At 43.7% G+C, this 22,858-nt stretch overlaps 1 protein-coding gene across 2 annotated transcripts in view; it reads left to right on the top strand.

Annotated features, from left to right (window-relative positions):
• Positions 1–21,717, top strand: part of TMEM240 (transmembrane protein 240) — a 281,342-nt gene extending 259,625 nt beyond the window's left edge. For both annotated transcript variants that reach the window (XM_078642410.1, XM_078642409.1), the window contains exon 4: positions 21,508–21,717. In XM_078642410.1, the coding sequence (XP_078498536.1) occupies positions 21,508–21,662 (155 nt within the window). In that variant the 3' untranslated portion in view covers positions 21,663–21,717. The remainder of the gene's footprint in view (positions 1–21,507) is intronic.
• The last annotated feature ends 1,141 nt before the right edge of the window (positions 21,718–22,858 follow it).

Raw genomic sequence — 22,858 nt, 5'->3', positions numbered from 1 at the left:
TGCATGACTACTTTCTCATCACACAGTTTTTGTACCGGTACACACATAGCACAAAATAAACAAACTCAACATGTGTTAAAACTTAATCCTATGAATTTACCAACATATATGTATCATGCATGTAACATGTATGTCAAAAACAACATATATAAACCGTCCGATGGCTACCAGAAATTGATCCAGCGCTCTCACCAAAATATTGCACAAATAACACTATCTACTACCACAAAACTAACACTACAACACTAGGCCCATATCAACAATAGAGCGCTTGAATCATGAGGCGATAAGATCTAAATATAGTTGTTTAAACTATCTACAATAATCAAGACCAGCTTGTCATTTTAGAAAGTTTATTTTAACACATCTAGAAAAACTTAGGTTTTGGTATTTTATTAAACAAGCATTAGAAAATGTCATAAAGAAAGATTTATTCAGTATTAATAAAAAGAGCATAAATCAAGAATTATTATTCATTAGCAGGAATAAGTAAAATTAAGCATTTCCAAAATCCTAATTATCTCTCTGTCTCTACCCTCATCACCTAGTAATAAAGTAATTAATAAAAACTCCTGTCCTCACGTGTAAAGTCCATCAGCATAACATCGTCCTCCAGATTTTCTCGAGCGTAAGCCAACTATGTGTTCTCTGAACCTATTCTTATACCCTAAATTAAGCTGAGCTAACTATTTTTCACATTCCAGCAGACGAATTCTAGTTCTCCATTGGCTGAGCCACCTCGTACCACAGTAAACTGTGACACCTCCTTCTTACATGCCCGGGCAAATTCACTAGTCCATTGTTCATTTAGAAGTCTTGGCAGTTCTTCCTTAGGCTGCTACATTTTTTAGCGAAAGCTTCCTTTTAACCTTGAGCCTGTCAGCTCTGAACTCCCGAGGCACGTTAGCAAATTTCTCCAAAAAGTCATCTTTTTAGCAGTTCATTCCAAAACCTTTCAAAATAAAAGCTCAGAGGCCTTTTCCATCCTTCTCAGAATTATTTTCACTTGAGCCATTTTCATCATTAGGCCTCTTTCAGAAAGCGTCAATTTTCTGCGCCACCTCTCCTGCGCCACTTTTAAAAGTGTACTATTTTCCTGCAGCCATCTCTAAGCTTCATTTGTAAAACTATTATATAAACAAACACAAAGAATAATTAATGTAAGAAATACAGTTTGTTCTGTTGCCTCCCATCATTGCTAATAATTAACCCATTAGTCTAAATTACCTAGCAGTAAAGCACAAATAAAGCAGCATTTTATATCTACCAGTCTTCATGAATTCATAAAACCTTATGTGCACCTAGAATAGTAGAAATGACATCACATAGACAAGGAAAGCAAAATAAGCACATGCCATTATATAAAAACAGCTGCTATTAGTTATGACATGACAATAGACAAGATTAATTTATTATTTTCCACATACATGAGAATGCAACATAATGCACATTTATGAGCACACATGTTAGTTTCCCGCGTGTTCTGTGAAAATGCAACTTTAAACTAGGTTGAATTAGCATACACATAGCACAAGTTGTTAGCATTATTAATTTATTTATGGAAGTGTGACTTCACGGGTTTAAACAGATTTCTGTTTTCTATCCCGCTCCATCACTACTCGCCGAAAAAGCACTTTGACGCCTCGTCATAGGTAGTAAGCTCTATATAAATGCAATTACAATACAACACAAAATGTAATTTGTGAATAGGCCCTGTAGTTTGTAGTATTTGCCTCAATATCAGGTCTAGCTTCCATGCACCACGTTGCTATTATGCTTTCTGGCAGAACAGACAGTCGCCTTACCACAATTAACCCCTTCCATGCTGGTGACGGAACCGTTCCGTCATCAGTCACGGCTGAGCTGTGCTGATGACGGAACGGTTCCGTCACGACCGCGCCCTGTTCTGGAATGTCCAGCACAGGGCGTGGCAGCGGCGCCGCGGTCAAGGTGTTAAACAATAGTATAGAAAGCAAAATTCATTGCTTTTAAATATCAGTAATCAGCCCTCCAAATATCTCACGCATTGACTCGAAGAAACAAAAATAGATATTCAGAGATGCTGAAAGTGAGTAAAAAAGCATTAACTACAAGTGAAATGTTGCAAGCCTAACGTAGATGATCTGTGACGGGGCAGCATGAGATAAAGGTATACAACACGCAGGCCCAGAAATCCAAGGGCTAGGGAAAGACAGACTGAAGCGCCTCCAAGCTACTGAAGAAAGTAATTATGTCTGACGTGACTGTCTCCTTCAAAATATCCCATTAAAATCCTATTCAGTTGTCATTAGCGTCCCTTTCCGCCCTACTGGGGAGATTTCACAGTTGAGGAATCTTTTGACAGCATGACGTCATATATGGGTCTTCTCTCCTGGGTGGGGAACTGAGAGCGGGGGAGGGGAGTGTGGACGTTGGTGACAGAGAATGTTGAATGTATAAAACTCAGTTAGTTGACGGACTCCTAGGGCACCTTGCTGCAGAAAGATTTGAAACAATTCTAACAACCTCATGCCTTCTGCCCCCACCTGGTTGTATGTCAGAGTATTGTATGGAGAAATATAATTTGACGTAAAAATATTGTCCCAAATGTCGTTTACAAAAATAGCATCTCATTGGGTGTATGTTTTAGATTATTAAATCCAATGGGGTGTTTTTTTGTAAACCGTATTTTTGACAAGATATTTATGTAAGACTATACTCTGAGAGCGATTTTCTGGTAGCATATCTCCCAACTGGAGGCAATATCACCAACCAGTAACCTAACGCCTAGAGTGGGTGACATCGAACCTGGGAACATGGGTTCGAGTCTGGGCAGGGACACTCGACTTCCTGTGATTCTTCAGCGCCAGGATGCTCCTTTCGGAGCGGCAGTCGCGCTCTACAAATACCGAATACAATACAATACAATTCTGGGCAAATCACTTAATCTCCCTGTGCCTAACAAAATTAATGTGTCCTCATTTAACCCAACTGGTGCTCATATAAAGCTCTCTGATACCTTCGGGTCGAGTTCGCACTATATAAAATTCCCCCAAAAAACAGTGGTCAGGACCGGAAACTGGACTGCACTCTCATGTTCTTCTTTCTCAGTCTAATCTACACCCCACTGCATGTCTCACCACTAAGGGTCGCATTACGAGTTGCCTGGCCAAGGGCCTAAATCAGGCCCTTAGTTGGCCAGACAACTCGTAATGCAGCCCTTAGTGATGAGACATGCAGGGGCTGTAGAGAAGGCTGAGAAAGAAGAACATGAGAGTGCAGTCCATTGACAGAGTCCCATTCTGTCAAATTCTAAATGAAAACCAAAGCCTTTCCTGGTGTGCCGGGACCAGAAGTGTGTCTACAATCTCAAACTACAGACTCGATAATTCTGGGTCTGGAGACATCAGGCCAGACTTCCCTGCAGAGGTAAAGGGCATGTGGAACTGGACTCTGGATTATCAAAACCACATTATTCCCTATTCCGGGGAAAATTATTTGCGATTCCCATTATCTCAGTGGGAGATACAACCAGGTATTGTTATTATAGGCTGGGTATCTCCCTGTGGAGATCATGAAAAATTGGTAACGGGGCTAAATTCGTTTCTATTTTTCCACTTGATGCAGACAGGCAAGAACTCTGCTTTACAGATCTTTTTCTCTTTGAGGCCGGATAGATTGAGGCAGATTTGCAATATTGCAGCGGTTTTTGTTTATTTGTTCTTTTCCCCCTCAGCCTCCAGCATTTGTATGTTTATTACATTTTGAGGGTCACAAATCTTTTAAAGGAATGCTTAGATTTTTAGGCTATGGGACATAAAGTTATTCAGGCTATGAACTTGACCTAAAATATCCACAATAACTTAAAATATATTTTAGGAAGCCAACGTTGCCAGACTCTTAAGAAAACGTAAGGATCTTATGTAAAAATAATTACATAAATAAAAGCGCTAACCAGATTAGGTTAAATGAATCTGGCTAAAATGGCAGAGATATTTTGTGACCTGAAGCATAGGCATGAATTTGGCTAGATAATTTTGCCTTGAACGTTTCAGCAGGTTTCGGATATGTGACATGGTGGTATATTTTGCTCAACATAGCACAGTTGAGATGATGAAGGTCTGCGCCTGATTAAAGAACCTAAGGACTTACTTCAGATATGGGTTGTAATTGCTGATGCCCCTCCATCCATCACATTACGTCACTGACCCATTTTCTTTCTGCCTTCTCCATGATGGGGCCACAGCTGGCTCTGCCCTTGGGTACGTCCATCCTGCTATTCGAAAGCAGACGAGAATCGCTTCTGACATGCTGCCCAGCCACGGGTCACTCCAGCTGCTGCTCATCTGTCTGGAAGCGCCACTGAAGCCATGGCAGTCCCAGAAAGAAAGTACTTTCAATTTTCCACTAGTGTGAGGTATAAATATCTACCACAGACGGACATCTTTAAATTCACCTACGCTGCATCCACTACAAAGGTGGTTTGGGAGACAGAGCACCAACTGTAACCAGCCACTAACTATCCCTTCATTGGTTGAATCTCCGCTCCTCTTGATGACAAGTAGTGGTCATCATTGGAGAATTGCAAGACTTTCACCAGAATGTACTTTTTAACTTTAGTAACTCCTTGAAGTGTGTGTTAAACTGCTGGTCTTGCTAGAAAGGGTTTTGTGTTTCGTATGTTTGTGAAAAGGACATATGGAAGCCTACACATTGCTCTATGCATTTTCAGCTGAAACAGATGTCTCCTGTTGATGAATTTATCATGTTTACCAAGGCCCATATTCTTGTGTCCTCCACCACCAAGATGAGTATCTCCTGCATTGGTCCGGGTGGGGATATGAGGAGGGTTCATGCACAGATGTTTGCAGTACTCTCTACTCGGGTGGAAAATGGAGCCACCCCATTCCCACATTGTACTTCCTTGCTTTTCGCTCCACAGTGAGAGGCCCAGTCAATGAACTTTCGCCCACATAATACTTCGCCTAACCCCCCTCACTATACACAAGGCGTTACACTCACAAGTCATCACCCCCTTTCCATCCAACCCATCCTTCTCAGTTTACCCTTCCGGTACACGCCAGGGTTCCCCTGGCAGAAGAGTATAAGCATTGCACCTTGATGGGGGAGGGTGGACTCACATAGGATGCCAATGCTACAACTTCATCCAGTAAAGCTGGGTTCAATCGGATTACTACCAGATGAGTGCAATCAATATATATACAAAACGAGTGGGCACAGACCATCATCATGGATAAAATGTAACCCTTTGGTGAAGTGTGTTTCATTGGCATCTTCACTCTTTTTTTAGCTTGTGCTGCTGTTGCTTCATTCAAATAAAAAATGCAGTTTTAAAAGTGGGTTTATAGAGGTGTTGTTACAGCAGAGATGAGCATGAACCCTGAGGGACCCCACATATGAGAGACCTTGGAATAAGCCGACACAGCTCAAAAAGGCTGTGAAATAAGAGCAGCACATCATGAAGTAAGGGTCCTCCTTGAGTTTTAATCTAAACACCCCCAAACACAGGCAGCCCGAAGACCACCTGGCACCCACAGAACCTTCAGTGGAAACGCCCACATCCCAGCATTGAATCCTTTTAGCTCCTAGCAGGATGTCACACAGGCTCATACTGCTGTGTGGTGCAGGAACGAAGCTACCTAGTTGCTTGTCAAATCCTTTCTCAGTCTTTGAATGCACAGGTGGAGTTTGGGGGCATTAAAAGCTGTAATAAATCAGGCACCACCAACACTGCAGCATCACCATGGTCGCCCATGTTTACAAAGATGACCCGGCATTTAACAGGTCTTGGTGCGTTTGTGGAGAAGGAAACATGGCTGCAAGTCTTCCAAAATATCACTAGCTTCCATGAATTCCTAAAGTAGCAAGATGGCGGCTTATCTACCCGAATTAAATAAAGAACTGCTAAAATTTGGTTGTGTTTTGAGTCTGTTTGGCCAAAAAACTCCTTCTTTAGCAGTGGGTTGACCATGCTCATTTCAGTGAATTTGAGATTGTACCGGTGAAAAATTAACAATTTTATAAAGCTGGTTATAACTAGTAGTAGATAATTGAGCTAGTCCTTAGCCAGCATGACTGGCTGATGAATCAGGATTCCTGAAAGATAATACGCTTCACCAAATGTTGTGATCCTAGACACATCGCTGTAAGAAATTTGCGGTGGGAGAGCCACTTGCGGGTCTACTCGAATTCCTCCTAGAACCTCAGCCTAAAACGAGCCTAGGTGTTTTTTCATGTAGCTTCTGCCTGCAATCTCCCTCTACCCACGTGCACAGATTAAAAACACATCATTAACATTTGAGGAAGAAAGGAGAGATATATAAATACCCGTTTAGCAACTAATTTGTACAGAGTGAAGCCAGAACTTTGAGATTAATCCCTGCTTCCCCTACACCAAACTGTGTGGTACGAGGCAAATATTACGTTTCACCAAACCACCATTTTCTTCATTGTCTCAATGAACATATAATGTGACTTGGCTCGACTCTCCTTGTTCATTTGTTGCCTCGCCTACCCCCTAGTAAAAATTACATATTTTCATTTGAGCACGTGGGTGTCGAGCCGAGGCTACTTTTACCTGGCCCACGTGCCAAGGCCCGGTTCCCCCATGACTGCCAGTTTGAGCCCCTTTAACTTATTAGCGCATTAATGGTTCGGCTCTTGCGTTCACTCAGGAGCCCGGTGCCCCCCTGTGCCCCAAGGCCGCAGCTCTTCACTGGCAGAGCATGAAAGGCCAGACACTTGACTGCGCCTGCGGTGCGGGCGCCCCCGGCGAGTTATCATCCAGATGGGCGTAATTAAGATGCTTGCACCGCGATGAAGTGCGTCTTGATTTCCTTGCAGTGTTGTCAAGGTCTTCATAAATGATTGCAGAGATGGCCCTCGAGGGCAGCCGAGCCCGCGTCAAGCAAGGCGGCAGGTGGGGGAGCAGCGCACGCGCAGAGGCCGGAAGCACGCGCACGGCTGGATACTCGGGACGAGAGCTCAAGTTTGCCCCATGATGTCTCGTGCGTTATTCAATCAATCCTGGTATTCTATTTTTAGTTGGTACTTGAACGTTTGTTTTCCCATTACACCTGCTGGTGAACAGGGGCCTGAGTGTCAACAGGAATGGGGGCTCGGTGCTCACGCCTGATGTTTGTGGTATTTATATTGTGCACAGATCCATGAGTTTCCTGGTGTATGCAGTAGGCCTGAGTGCATGGGCGTCCGCAGAAATTTTTCCAGGAGGGGGCAAAATATTAACATCATCACCATCCTCCGACATGTTGAGTGCCAGGTGGGGCACAAGAAACACTGGGGCGCAGGAGGAGCCATGGGGGGAAGGAAGCAGGCCGCATATGATCTCATACACCATAGGGTTGTTGTGCCACAGCAATCTCTTTCTTTTGTGGCACCCCAAAATCCATACCTGCCCTGGTCCCTAAAATTACCCCCTAGCACCCTAAAACCCATACCCACCCTGAACCCTAAAATTACCCCACCCCCCAAAACTCATACCCTCACTGAATCCTAAAATTATACCCCAGGCACCCCAAAACCCATACCCACCCTGAACCCTAAAATTACCCCCTAACACCCCAAAACCCATACCCAGCCTGAACCTTAAAATTACCCCTGCCCCCCCAAAACTCATACCTGCCCCAAACCCTAAAATTACCCCCCTGGCACCCATAACCCATACCCACATTGACCCCTAAAATTGTCCCCCTGGCATCCCAAAACGCATACCCACCCTGAACCCTAAAATTATCCCCCTGGCACCTTAAAACCCACACCCACCTTGAACTCTCAAGTTACCCCCTGGCACCCCAAAAGCTGAACACTACATTCTGATTGTGTATCGCGCCGTCTCCCTGCTCAGGGAGGATCTGCCTGTCCGGATCTTCTCGCCCTGGTCTGGTTCTGCTCGCCCTTCTCTGGAGCTGTTCTGCCTGCCCTGTCCCTCTTCCGGACCCACCGAGCCTGCCTCCGTGCACACTGCCTGGGCCTACTCTGTCTGGCCTGGTTCTTTCTCACTTCTCTAAAGCTGCTCTCCCTCACCCAGACCCCCCACTCCCCCTCCACCTGCTCTCTCATCTTCCCTCCTCCCTACTTCTCGGTCTCTCTTTCACCACTGCTTCTCTCTCTCTCTTTCTCTCCCCCCTCTTCGTTCACTCTCACCCCCACCGTATCCGTCTCCCCGACCCCACCAAGTCTTCCTCTGTCCTCCCTCTCTCTTCCTCCTCCTCATATCGGTGATTGGGAGCACGGGCCCTCTCTGAAAATGCGAGCTGGAGGTGACCTTAAGTGTGAAAGCACCAAGGTGTGAACCAGGAGAAGAGGCGGGGGAGGGGGTGGGTGGCAGGTAGAGGGTCAAAGGGGCCACTGGCTCTCAGAGAGGTGAGACGGGGCGGGGAGCAGCCTGAGGACAAAAACAACACCAGAGCAAGAGGCAGACACTACTCTTTAATTCAAATGTGACTATTCTCTCTGCTTAGTAATTTACTTAACAGCAACTGTTCTAGGCAGTCAATCACTATAATCTAATAATTATTTGAAAAGACTTTGCCTCAATCTTGTTATTGTGTCAGAGCGCGCTATGAAGTCCAAGGTCTCCTGGCGCTTCTGACTAAATTATAAGATGGAGTGGGTGGGGGGGCAGAGGGTACTCAGAAGGATCTAGAAAAGAGCAGAGTCTCCAGGTGTTGTCTAGATGTGACATGCAATGAGATGCACAGGAGATCACCTAGAAGAGAGTGCCAAAGGGACGGTGCAGGAAAATGAAGCCCACGTCTTGTCCTACTGAGTCCTGGGATGCAGAGGAGCTTCAGACTAGAACAGAGAGTGTGAGCTGGATAGGAACAGTGGCTGGAGCACCATGTGTAATGCATAGTGGCATGGGAGTCCGCAGGGGGCAGGGCCGGCTTTAGCGCTGGTGGCACCCAGTGCAACAATGTTAGTTGGCGCCCCCAATGACCACCTCCACCACGGATTCTCTCACTAGCACCCTTTAACAGTGACCAAGTCTCCATAACCACTCTCTCTCAGATGCATTGAATTTGTTATATAGCGCTCCTCATACCATTAAAGTATGTCAGAGCACTTTGCATCACACACACATTACACAGACAATCGATCATACTTGTGTAAATCAGTGTATAGGAAATGTTACATAAGCCAAAGGACAAAGGGGCATATTATCAAGGCCTAGCGATATTTTTATCGCGCGTTTGCGTCAGTTTTCTGTGAAATGCGACGATAAAAATATCGCTTTATTTACAGGAGCACGCTAAAGTGTGTTCAATGGGATTAGCGCTGGTTTCAACATCGCATCGCTTTGCATCGCTAATGAGATGCAAGTGAGGCGTGTCCCGTGAAACAACATGGGATATCATCACTAACCCTGATTCTCTCTATTTTCAAGTGTATCGCTAACACACATAGCGATATTATAATCAGGGCTAACCGAGTTTTTCGCCGGTTTGTAACGCCTGCTATTTTCCTTACTAAGCCATATCTATAATGGGATATGGATTGTTATGCTGAGTCCACGTCTCCCATTATAGATGAGGTTTTCCCTAACGTGGTTCTCTATCGCTGGAATTCCGGCGATTTCGACTCTTTCCGCCGCTTTTGCCTAAATTTCTATCGCCTGGGCGATGCGCCTTGCTAATAGTGCACTCACCAGGCGATACACACGGCCAGCGATAATTATCGCTGGCTGTTGATGACATGCCCCTAAAAGTGTAGGAGTCACAAGTCATTCATACTGGTAGGCTGTATAGTTTAGGAGTGCTTGGTGTGGAGAAGCACAAACTCAGAGTCGAAAAAGAAACAGCATAGTTGGGAGTTTTCTTTAATAATAAGAATCCATTTCTACCCAAATTAACCCTTTTTGCAACATTAATCAATGTTCTATACTTAGCAGAGTGTATGCACTTCTATGATGAAAGTTAATACCTCACTATTCTATATTAGGACTTTAAGTTATAAATTGCAAGTAAAAAAAGGATAGCTCTTTTAAAAGCAGTAACCTGCTGATCTATTTACATTAAATGCACTCTTTAATCTACTTGGTACACGTTCTTTGCAGCAGGCATATTAACCCTCTGTACTACCTTCACATAAGTCAAAAACCTCAACTACACAAAACTCCGATCTCTGGCCAGGAAGAACATTAATCACAGGAGTTACCTTGACATTTTTGTGAGGCCCCGTAATTGCAGGAGGAAAGGAACCTGCAGCAGGTGCTTTTAAAATCATAATTAAGATGTAAACACGGCGCCCCCAGGAAGCCAGCACCCGGTGCGATGGCACCGGTCACACCGCCCTAGAGCCGGCCCTGGCAGGGGGGCAAGGAGGGGCGCTCCAGGAGGGGCAAGCGCCCCTCCTTGCCCCCCCCTGCGGACGCCCATGCCTGAGTGGAGTTCCCGCGAAGTGAGCGAAAAATGCTGCTGCGCTATGCGGAGTTCCGCAAGTGGTGGAGTGCATTAGGGTCATGCCGTTCGCGTGGATTTTTAGCATTGGAAAATCAGTGCGAACGGCATCATGCACTAGAGGGCGCTGCTTCTTTCTGCTGCTCGAGTAGATTTTCTACTTGAGTGGCAACTTCCTCAGTGCGAACGGATGTTTTCTCAATGTGAGCGGTCGCAACTATCCGAGACCACCCGCTTTGAGAAATCTCACTGCGAGGTAGTCAAGCGGTTGATTTCCTCTCTCTTGCCATTGGCGAGCGTGAGCGGGGAAAAAACTCTGCTTCGCGAGTTTTTAGGATCTCTGCGTACTCCACAGAGTGCGGAGAGTGGAAAACTCTGTGCACGGAACGGAGTTCACCGCCCAGGCATAGTATGCAGCTTGTAACGAGTGAAAGTGGGCATTTGATTCTGTGCTCCTTGTCTTCGGGCCTGTCAGAAGAGAAAGGCGGGGAGGTCATCATTACCTGGGCTGTGCTTTTTCAGGGCCCCACGCTCATGCTGCAGCATTTACTCTTAACCCTGCTCTATTTATTAATGATGCAACATCTAACATGGTTATTAGCAGTAGATGTTGCCAGATGCTGTGAGTTTGCTGCCCGGGCCATGCAAAAACTGACATGCCCGGCTGTCCTTATTGGTTGTGGCAGAGAGGTATGGTTTGAACTGTTTGTGCAATTTACTTCTGCTTCAGGGATGAAAAGTGAGAAAGTATCTGAACCTGCTTTCAAGGGTGTCTAGCATCTCATAGTTCACTCCATGCTTTTCGATGCTTCCACTTTGATTTGTTGGGCATGTGGACGGTCTTAGTTTGGGATATAGGTATTTCGGAGGACATCAGTTATTTTAAGCTGTTTACACTTGAGGGTGTCTTGGTGCTGTGGGGCTGGATGCAAAATGTAAATCAGCATCTATGGGTGTTGAAGCATGATTGTGTGAACAACATACATTCTGTCTTTGTCTAAGCATGGATATTTTTTAAATATCTCTTTGCCTTGTTATCAGACCTTCTTCCTGATGCCTTATGGATGAAATGGGTGGCATATGATGTCGTCTCTAGGTTAATTTTCTGTTAAGCCTCGTTTACGAGTGCCTCCTTACATTACAGGTGTGCAAACACCTGTGTGTAGATGAGTAAATATTGCAAGTTGTGCCAACATTTTTACAAACCCCTGGATTTTCCCCTTTAAATTCCCCAGTCAATTTAAAATCTAAATCCTAGGATGTCGTATTTTACCCAGTGTGATACATAGCACCAAACACTCCGGTGTACTCGTAGTCACGGCTCAAGTGTGAAGTCTCCTGTCCCATTGCAATTAAGAGATCTGTAGAAACACCTTAGACCTCTTGACTGTCATGCAAAGATTTTTCAGCTACTAAAAGCATTTGATGCTCTTTTCCTCTTCTACATCCTCATAATCTATTACTACTATGATGGTCATCCCTAGCTTCTGTAAGCCACCCAAATGACTGTGTTCTCATATGCCACTGTATTGCTCCTCAGATACACAAATCAACTCTTCTCAAAGCAGCTGTGATTGAATTTCAGACCTTGGCTTCCAGATGCGAGGAAGAGCATCTCTATTCTTGGCCGGGATGATTTGAAGACCAACCATAAATTGTTGAGTGCCTTACCACAGAAGGAAGCTTGAATATAGTGGACAAACTTAGGGGCATATTATCAAGAAACCGCGGTAACATTATCGCCGCTTTAGCTGCAGAAAACTGTCGCTAAAGTGGCGATAATGGGCTTGATAATATGCCCTTGTGAATTCCCATAGAAGCCCATGTTCACACCAGAACATGGGCTTCTATGGGCATTCACAAGGGCGTATTATCAAGCCCATTATCGCCACTTTAGCGGCAGTTTTCTGCCGCTAAAGCGGCGATAATGTTACCGCGGTTTCTTGATAATATGCCCCTTAATTCCACAAAAAGGGGAAACTGTGCCCCACCAGGCCTTGAGCAATGCTCATAGTCTTGAAATGTATTCTTTGCTCTAATGGGAGCCAGTGTGCTAGAAGAAAAGCCATCCACATGTGGTCAAAATAGCCAAAGGTTTAGCTGTACGCAGACAACCACGTTTCAAATTTTCTGACGTTTTGTAGATTCAGAATGTTGTAGATCAGTTTAATTTCATTGGGGCTGTCGAACCACAGGCGTGATAATTAGCTATAAGTAGTACACCATCTACAATGGCACAAGTATTCGGGGGTGCAAGTGTCTCAATGCATCCCATCCAGGGATGCCAGGATGCCAGTACACCACAATTATAACACCTTTTTACTTTCAAACCAGGGAGGCTCATTTTCTTTGCTTGCATTATGGGCCAGAGCATCTTGCTACATCACTGCAGCAACAGGCAAAACGAAAGTGGTGAGAGTAGCTGCCTGGTGTGAAAAGGTAGGCATGGAAGCTAGTTGGCTGAAACAACAAAGATGGCAAGGTAACTCTTAACTTCAGCACCACCATAAGTGGGTTATGCAGAGGTTGGCGTAAAAAATGACTCAAAGGTTGTGCACTTGCTTTGCTCGAATAGGCATGTCCCCAGACATTCTGGATTGGAGGATGCTAACCACCTGCTAAATCTTCAATGTCCTTCAGTGTAGAATATATGACGTGAGGAAATATTGGAGTTACAAATGTCAGATGTTGGCGTTCGGTGGCAGCAAAGGTCAACCTGGCTCCTGTTGGCATTTGTAGAGATGTCCACCTCTGATCTTGTCCAATAAAGCTGCTTAAAGGTACCTTACTACGCATGGATAAAGGACATAATATTTATATTATATTATGTTACTAGCAGTTGTATACTGGATGTCTAACACTGGTGTAGCCTCTTAGTGCTTATATTTTATTTTGAGTTTTTAGAATATGAGTTTCTACACCTATTATGGGCTGTGTGAGTATTCTGTGTGAGTATTCTTTTCTGCGCCTTTTTAGGCTGTCGGAGTCTGATTATATACACCTACTTGGCCGCCTCAGCATGCAATGCTTCGCGACTCTGGACCATGTGGGCTTCAACCACTCTTCAGTTTCAACTTTCGAATTGGATCATAGTTTCAAATGGGAACCTTTGATTGTTCGTACAGGCTGAGTAGTGCGAAATGGTAGAATTTAGGACTGCCTGTACCACTCCAGCAATGTCTGTCAAGTGTTTGCCAAGGTGGTTTGATAGCCATTGTCGGAAGAGGTGTTGCCTCCCTCTGTCCTGCTTGTAACTTGGATCACCTGACACAGCGCAATACCTAAGATCGGACACCAAGCCACCTCCCCAACATTGACCACTGGGTGTCGCGGTGCACTTCTACTCCCTGGATTGAGGTTGTCTTCTCCAGGGGATATAAGAAAGTGTGAAATGTGCGGGTGAGGGCAGGGAGGAGAATATGTAGTCGAAAGATGTAGAAAGCGAAAGGAGAAGCAGAAGAGAGACAGTAGAAAGAGCAAGCTCCTGATGAAGAGTTGAGACAGTAGTAGAGAAATAAGGTTATTTAGTAAGAGAAATGGGAAAGGAGGAGGTAAAAGACTACTAGGAAGGAAGAGGGACAAGGAAAGAAGAGTTCGTATGAGAGCAAAGGGCATCACAGTACAGATTAACAAACGGAAGATGATTTTACGGGAAAATAGGGTGTTTAATACCAGGTCTGCCTCAGCGTTACCTGCTTTTTAGTGGCAGTGATTTGCTGCTAATGCCTGTCATGAAATGATTCTGCCCTAGTGCTGCCTGCTTTTCAGAGACACCAGCCTGTCAGAGGCTTACTGATTGTGCCCCAGCCTGCCCTGTTCAGTGGCACTGACCTGCCCTGGGGCTACCTAAGCCCAGCACAAAAAGCGAAAGTATCCCCCTTTCTGCGTTAGCTGATCAGCTTCTGAAAGCAGACGGGGCATTTTGCTGACATCAGACTGGTCGTTCCTTCTCTAAACTGAGCCACTAGTAGGCGCGCATTCTGGAACATTCTCCATCACGTGTCCATGGCCTAGCGCTGACAGCCTGCGAACATCAAGAGTTCTCGGCATTAAATCACCTCAAAGAAAGGAACGAATGGAAAGATAAACACATTTCCTAAAAGAGGCCTAACTACGGCAGGATTTATGGGTGCAGAAAATCTGATTAAATGCCTGGTCTGTGAATTCACTTCCTTGTCGGAGTGGGCTCCGCAAACCAGAGGGGAGACGGACAGGCCTCCAGGGGCAGCTAAATCTCCAGGCGACTAAAAGCTTGTCAATATCGTGCTAATATGGCGCAGCCATTCGTCATGGCCTGCGGTGTGTGTTTTCATCCCCACCAACAGCCATGCAACAGACTGGAGCCGGAGGACGAGGCGTTATTCCATACCCTTTGCAATTGCAAAGAGGTAAAGCCCGGCAGAGGCTGTGAAAGTGCTTTCCACCTAGGCTCGCACCCAAACCCACATTAAGAATTTGCCAATTCAGATTTGTTCAACTCTCAGAGCTGCTCCCCTGGCAGGTGGGTCTAATACACATAAATGCCAATATTTTAGAACAGACACGTGGGAGATTTTAAAAAAACTAGCCTGGAGAAAGTATTTTCCTAACTGACATATTGGAGCAGTGGCAATATACCTAAATCAGGTGTTTTTAATGTATTGCATTGTACTGTCATTGTACTTACATGGGGAGCGGCCCCTGCAGGTAAGAGCGCTGGGTTTGGTTGGGGAGGGATTCAACAGACAACGCAGAGGGAAAATTAAATAAAGAATTATTTTTCCCTTGGTGTCATTCGTCGAATACCAACCCCCGGCCCCTCCTCTCTTACCTGCACGGGCCGCTCCTGATTTATATAGCGCTTACTACCCCTGACGAGGCGTCAAAGCGATTTTCAGTAAGTAGCACGATACTCCGTAACCCAAAAGGATTAGTGGTGGATTAGTGTGGGGAGATTTTAGTGCATTTGACCGGTGGACATGTGAGTTTGTTGGATTGAATAGGAACTTCAAGGGTTCGAAGTGGGAAGCGACTAGAAAGTGTTATTTGGGATATCATAGTAGTAGGATGAGGTTTGGGATGAGTAAAAAGGAGAGATGAAGGAGGGAAGAGTCTCTAGAAATGGATTTAGACAATCAGCATTTCACTTTTGGCAGTTTATTAACAACACAAACAAAAACGGAGTTCTAAACTCTGCCAATCAAAAACAGAGTTCTAAACTGTTTGTGCTATTTAAAACTGCCCAAAATAAAATGTTGAGGCCTGACACTTCTAATCTCGCCCTCCAAGAATTAAGAACTAAGCATTAACCTTTGATGTCAGAGGTAATTCTTGGAGCTGGAGATTGGAGTGTGCTTGACAGGCATCAACATTTTATTTTTGGCAGTTTTACAAAACTCCAAATAAGGTTTCTGAATGCAGGAGTCAGGAGGTTGGGTACTAGCCTTGGAATCGGTATTCTCTCGCCTGAATCAGGATGTTTGGCATGTATGAGTACAAATAAATGGCAACATTTCAAAGTAGGAAATTGGGAGATTTTGTAAAAATAATCGGGGGAATGTATTTTTTCCATCCTCTATTGAAACAGACCCAATTTTAGGCGAGAAGTAGCTAAAATAACGCCATTTGTTGCTTCAAAAATCAGGAGTCTCCCATCCGAATCAGGTCTGCTTGCATGCATAAATACAAGTCTCTTGTAATTGTAATTGTAATTGTAATTGTAAAAATATTTATTGAGCGCGGTTGCTGCCCGTAGGCGTCCAAGCGCTGGATTGAAGCAAGGAAGAGAAGGGAGGCTAAGGTACGAAGGAACCTTACACTCAGAAAAGCGTAGAGAGCAGTGCTAAATTCTGTAGTGCAAATCCACACACTTGCACCTTAAATGGTGGAGTCAGATGTGACAAATCTACAAGGTGACATGCCTTGCTATGCAAAAATCCTTCAAAAATAAGTTAAAACAAAAGAATTGCTCTTTCAGTTCATTTCGTACCGGCAGCCTAGACTGTCACCGTGCAGACAGACATTATGTGCGAGGTTTTTTTAATTGTGTACAGAACTTATGAATGTCATATTGTGGCACTGTATTTCACTTTCATCCAAAATCAATAAATAAACATTAATAAAAAAACAATTGTACGCAGCCACGACCGGTAGTAGGTGTAACTGCAGGGCGGTGACGCAGGGAGGGGGAGGGGCAGGATGGGGGGTTGTAATGTATGGATTATGGACTTTAACAGGTAAATAAACATATAAATAAATAAAACGAATTTCATTGTGTGCACTGCATCACCAAATGTGATGCAGTGCGCGCAACATTTGTTTTATTTATTTACCTGTTAAAGTCCGTAATCCATACATTACAACCGACCCACCCTCCCCCTCCCTACGTCACCGCCCTGCAGTTACACCTACTACCGGCCGTGGCTGATTATACTAACTACTAATCTTGGGTCCTGGGAGTCCCCTACCTGCTGAAAATGCAATTCAATGCCTAATCAGGGGTCGTAAGCACTAAGTGATCAAATTTACAATAATTAAACGGACCAGGTGTGTATATGTTGAAAAAAGAAATGGGAATTTTATAGATTCTACGTACCCTGGGTCTTATTTAGAGTTTTGCGGGCAGGGAATCTGCCACAAATGAGGCAGAATGATCTCTATACCAAATTCTTGGTCCACCCGCTCTATTTAGAGTTGGGTAAGCCATCATGTTTCTGTTGCTGGAGCCTCTACTGTCTCCACTGGTAGAAACCATTTAACAATGGTCTGTCGGATATTGGGTCATCAGTCAATTGGTGTCAGACAGTCCACCCTATTGAGGGCAGACATTCCAACATAATTTTTCCTGCTTGCAACTGGCAATGAAAGATAAGCCGTCCTGAACAGGGAAAAATAAAAAACCCTCCCGCAAGCTGTAGAAATCTCCCAGCGTAATAGAGCCAATAGTTTTTTTGTTTTTCAAAAATAAACTCTCAGTTTCAGAGTTTAAAAAAAAACATTTGAAAAACAAAACAAAAGTGTTGCTGTGCATTCACATTAAATATAGCAGTTACTCAGCAGAATTGTGGTGCCATCAGAGAAGCCAGCAAGGTGGCAGCTCCTCTAAAGGCTCATAGCTCTCCGCCAAGCAGGAAGAGCTCTCTAAATTTGGTAGATGGTCACCTATCGGGATAGCTGGTTGCCCACTAGCCGCTAAATAGGCCTTATGCCCTTTAACTGCATTTTCAAATTTGAGTGCCCGATGGTGCTCAGTGCTGCTGGCAGATCCAAAAGGGTAATCTGCCCGCCGTCACCCACATCCTTATGAAGATCATTCACTAGGGCAATCAGAACTGACTGCATCATGTTGGTGATGGAAACCTTCCTGCCATGGATCCAGCAGGAAGGATTCCATCTCCAACATAATGCAGAGACAGTTCTGGCTTACCTAGTGGGTGTACTTCATAAAGTGGTGGACGATGGCAGGCAGATGACCCGCTTGCATGTTCCAGCATCATTGAGCACCCCACTTTGATGAGGCAGCTAAAGGACATAAGGCTCAGTTTCTTTGGGAGTACTTTAGCATTTTTCTCAGATTTTAGGTAGGGGTTAGGATGATATGGAAGGTGACCACATATTGTGGCACAGAGCTGCAGCAGCTGGCAAACTTCAAAAGTGACGGCATACATTTATATGCCAGATTGTACTGAGCGAATGAGCTTGATCTGCTCTGAAAGGGTTCCTAGGGGTCTCTTCCATCAAAACTTTGAAATAATTATGGTTAATGGTACCTTTTACTGGAATTTTCTTTTATATATTGACTAAAAAGCAATAGGGTTTATTTACTAGCATTATACCATTTGAATGGCTTCTTCCTGTGTTACAAAATATGTATGGCATATTCTTTAACTTCTTCTTTCAACTTTCTTTCATTTACCAACGCCACTTGTTAGATGTTCAGTAAAATAAGATGACTCGGAATCTACTTGCAAGGGGCAGGATGCCGAAAGGTTGCACAGATCTCACAACCTCAGGCCTTAAACTGCAAAACTAGTTCTATGACTCTCAAGCAACAGAGCTACTGCTCAGTTTAGAAGCCTCAAAGTGCAGATAGCAGACATATCCAGCCCTGCAGGCTTATAGGATGAGGCCTCAAACAGCAGTAATGATAATAATGTTATACAAACCTATTAATATTGATGATGACATTTCTCCATGTTAATCGTGAAGTGAAACCTGCAGCTGGAAGTACCCACTGGCACCATAGAAATACCATCAGCAATAAGTGTCACAGACTCAGCAAACATTATCAATCAAACATCCTCTTTAAATGCTTGTCCCTAAACATCAGCTTGTTGTTTTCTGAATGCATATAGATGTTGACTTTCAGAACCTATGGGCCTTATTTAGAGTTTGACAGATGGGTTACTCCATCAAAATGTGGTGGATATCTCATCCACCACATTACAAGTGCCATAGGCTATTATGTACTTGTATTACGGCGGACGAGCAATAGCCCACATTTGTGGCAGATAATTTCATCCACCAAACTCTAAATAAGGCCCTATGTTTTAATTTTTGGCAAATAAACTAATTTCCCACAAACAAAAGCAACATAATGTTTCGCCTTCAGTAATCGTCTATTGATTTTTAATAAACATAACACCTTGGAACTCAAATAGATTGCTTTCATTTTCTTCAAGTACTCATATTAACTGCCCCAGTGTACAGATACTCCTTCACGGAACCATGTATTACTATTACATGCCAAGAAAGCTCACCAGAAGTTTGGGATGTCTAACAGATATCACGGTATCCAACCCTGGAGTTTCTAATTAATATCCAGATGTGGCCACAAATTGAGAATTTATATTTTACAGCTGTGCTATTATAAGTAAGGGATGCCCACCTAATGCCAGGAATGGACCCCATATATGATGGGCGGGTGTCATATGTCAGTGATGCCAATGATGTCCTAAAAAAGCAAGGGTTGCCATTCAGAGTCCATTAGTACAACAGTCCCCTTAATCAATAGATTCCCAACTTAAGCAAAGAGTGGATAATATATGCTGAAGTGATCACTTTTAAACCAAAGATCACTACAGCCATGCCAGGGATTCCAAACACCAAACAAGGAGTGCCTAGTTTGCCGGGGAGGATAGCTGAATTCCAGGAGCACCACCCAATACAGAGGCACATATCATGGGCTAGGAGTGTCGAGGCCATGGGAGAGATGGCTAGCATTATACCAGAGATACTCATCAAATGGCACAGATGCCCACCAAATATAACGCACAACACAATAGGGTGAGCCAATATTACCACAAGAGACTGGGCATGAACATTAACCAAACAAGGTTTAACTTGAAGGAGATATTTGCAACTCAGTTACTTATTTTAAGGATATGGAAACCGTATATTTGTACCCTTACACATAATGCTCATAACGTAGAAAAGAAAAATTATTTATACAGTGAAGATTGAGGATAGGCATACTTCTTTATACATTATCCTGAATTCTATTAATCATACAGCATACAGCATATCAATTACATGGGTCGGATAAAACGCACTTCCCCAAACATAATTTTTCTTAATTCCAGTGATAATCCAAGATAACCCGGGAGATCACCCAACCACATTGTGTTCCTCAGATTTAAGAAATATATCTTCAAAGCACAAAAGATGGTTAGTCCATAGAGCAAATTCTGTGGTGGTGGTGGCGGCCAACTTGCAACTTTTCGGTCTTTAAATGTCTAACAAGTACATAAGACCATCCTCAGGACAAAGTGTTGAGTTGCGCAATACTGTTGACCTTAAATATCGGAAAGCAATCAAAAACAACATATAAGAAAAATAACAAATAAATAATAATGTAATATACAAAGATAGAGTGGAAGGAAGACCGCCCAGTGAATCAAAGTTTTGAATCAAGCACAGCCACTGAGCAATATGCCTATAGAACCAGTGGCCACCATATGTGCGAAACCATCACCTGATTATTAACTATGGAGAATCTATTTACAGCAGTCAATAAAGCCATAAACCAAACCTCAACCATCACAAGATCTCAGTTCACAAATGAAGTTTAATATTGATGCCTATAAAAAGACAAAAGCCAGCGCATACCATGACATATCCACCAGTGATCAGTATATCCAAAAGAGTGTAAGCCCAGAGTTCCGTCATATAATGTACTCATGGGTAATAAGGTTGAAAACCTCAAAATGTTTCTGCAAATCAAGCAATTTAAGGTAAATATACTAGTAATATGAAAGAATATCCACTTATACATCCCACAGATAATCCTTAATTACTTTTCTGTTCTTTAATTCTCAATGATTGCAAAGACCGATATGTACCAAGATCAAGCAGCTGCGGCTTGAGACTAATTCTGAACCAACCAGTACGGTGACCGGTCTTAGTAACCACATACACATATCGTCAGGTTCAAAGAGCTCCAGGTGCCGCCAACTTTAATAGGCAAAGTTATATCAATCTCAAAATAGTCTATTCATATATCCCATAATCTATAGTAGAATCGAAAAATACCTGTATAATTATCGTAAATGCGGATTCACTTCTCTTATTATATCCAAAATATGTAAAACATTAGAAAAACAAAAATGAAAGACCATAAATGTCATAATGACAGCAAATTAACAATAATTTATAACTACAGTCTACAAGCTGAGTTACTCCTTAGAAGTGTATACTCAATGATTTCCTTCCGTAATCAGCTGAGAATAGTTCTTAAAGTATTACAAGTCGGCCTACCCAGTGAAGTGAACTGCAGTATGTAAGTTTAAGGTATGGTTGAAAGAATGTAAAAGACACCCTTTGGGACCCTATTCTGATGGCGCCGATCTAGGCCCTAGGCAAGGTCTATTTCTATGTACTAAGTAGATGTATCCAGTTGAATTGAAAGGTGTGTCACACCGTTCCTCAAATGCCTCCTGGACTTCAGAAGCTCCTCTACTAAGGTCTTTCATGGGGTATTCACCATATATTTACACAATAGCTTGTTAGACTGATGCCAGGTACAACTTGTGTACGATGTATATCACTATACATTGTTTTATACATTTGTAATTCCCTCATGGCTAAGCTTTTTCTTTTCACTTGCTTCCAGAAAATGCCTGGTCGTGGTCCTGGATCCATAAATTCTGCAACCTGAAGATGTTCCGGAAGCGCCACCACCGTCAGTATGACGACCCCACTGGCAACATGGTGCATATCAAACAGAAGCTGTACCACAATGGTCACCCGAGCCCCCGCCACCTCTGAGGACTCGAGTGTCGCCCCAACAGACTCTGCCAGAAGGAGTCCGGACATTGATTTTCTCCTGTTAGGAGAGGACCTAGGAGCTTGTCTTGAAATGTAAGACTGTACAGGACACATTTCTGTTTAGTTGTACACGTTGCGTGTCCCCCCGACAGAACTACCCTGTTACCCTTTGCTCTGTCTCCCTCTTCCATCCCCAGTGGCATGCAACATATGCACAACTAACTTAGACCTGAATCTGCAAGGGGCTCCTCTTGGACTTGTGTATATATGTAAAAAGAAAACAACAGAAAATCCTTCGTCAGAAAAAAGAAAGATGGAGAAAGAAGACATTTGCGTAAAATACTTCCAAAATCCATAGGGTGTGGAGTGGGTCCTGTAGATGTAGGGGTGCCCATCATTCATGAGGGAGACCACGACTAGAAGCACCAAGCTCTGAAGAACTGGTGTCATCGCTCACCCCCGATACTGGATGGGACGGAAGTGTAGTCGCGTTGCCCTCCACCTTCTTCCTATCTGTCGCTCCTGATGTGCGGCCTGCAATGCTTGAACCGGTGCTCATGACTGAGATTTCCGTGTGCAATACCTAACTTTGTATGTTTGTTTCTTAACTAATGTTGGGTGATGAATTCTAAGAATGTAGATAGCTCCCTACGGGCAGCAAACATAGCCTATTCTCCTTCTCTACCGGCCTGGTTAACACATCCTGTTACCCAAGTGTTGACCCCCCCTAGTGTGCCAAATGTTTACTCTTGAGTGTTCTAAATGTCAACACCCCAGTGTTTCAAACATTAATTCCCTAGTGTTCCAAGTGTTGACACCACAATGTTCTAAAGATTGTTACTTTCCAGTGTTCAAAAAGTTGTCGACAATGTTCAAGATATGAACAGAGAATATTCAAAGTATGACACCCCAATATTTTAACCCCAGGTAGGCCAGTCTTCTATACGTGTTCCAGTCCGTGATACCCCCTTGTTCCCATCACTGGCACAACAGTGTTTCGATACATTAATCGTAATCTCTCATATGGTGAAACTTTAATCTTTCAAACTTTAACGCCCAGAGGTCCAAATATAGATACCCCAGTGCTCCATAGGTTGACCACACAATGTTTCAAATGCCTGCACTGTAGAGTTCTTTATATTAATACACAGTATTCCCAAGACGGACATTCCAGTGTAGCAAACACTGATAATAAG

Source organism: Lissotriton helveticus, chromosome 5_1, assembly GCF_964261635.1.
Source record: "Lissotriton helveticus chromosome 5_1, aLisHel1.1, whole genome shotgun sequence".
Classification (NCBI taxonomy): Eukaryota; Metazoa; Chordata; class Amphibia; order Caudata; family Salamandridae; genus Lissotriton; species Lissotriton helveticus.
This window is presented reverse-complemented; position numbering and strand designations above follow the sequence as displayed.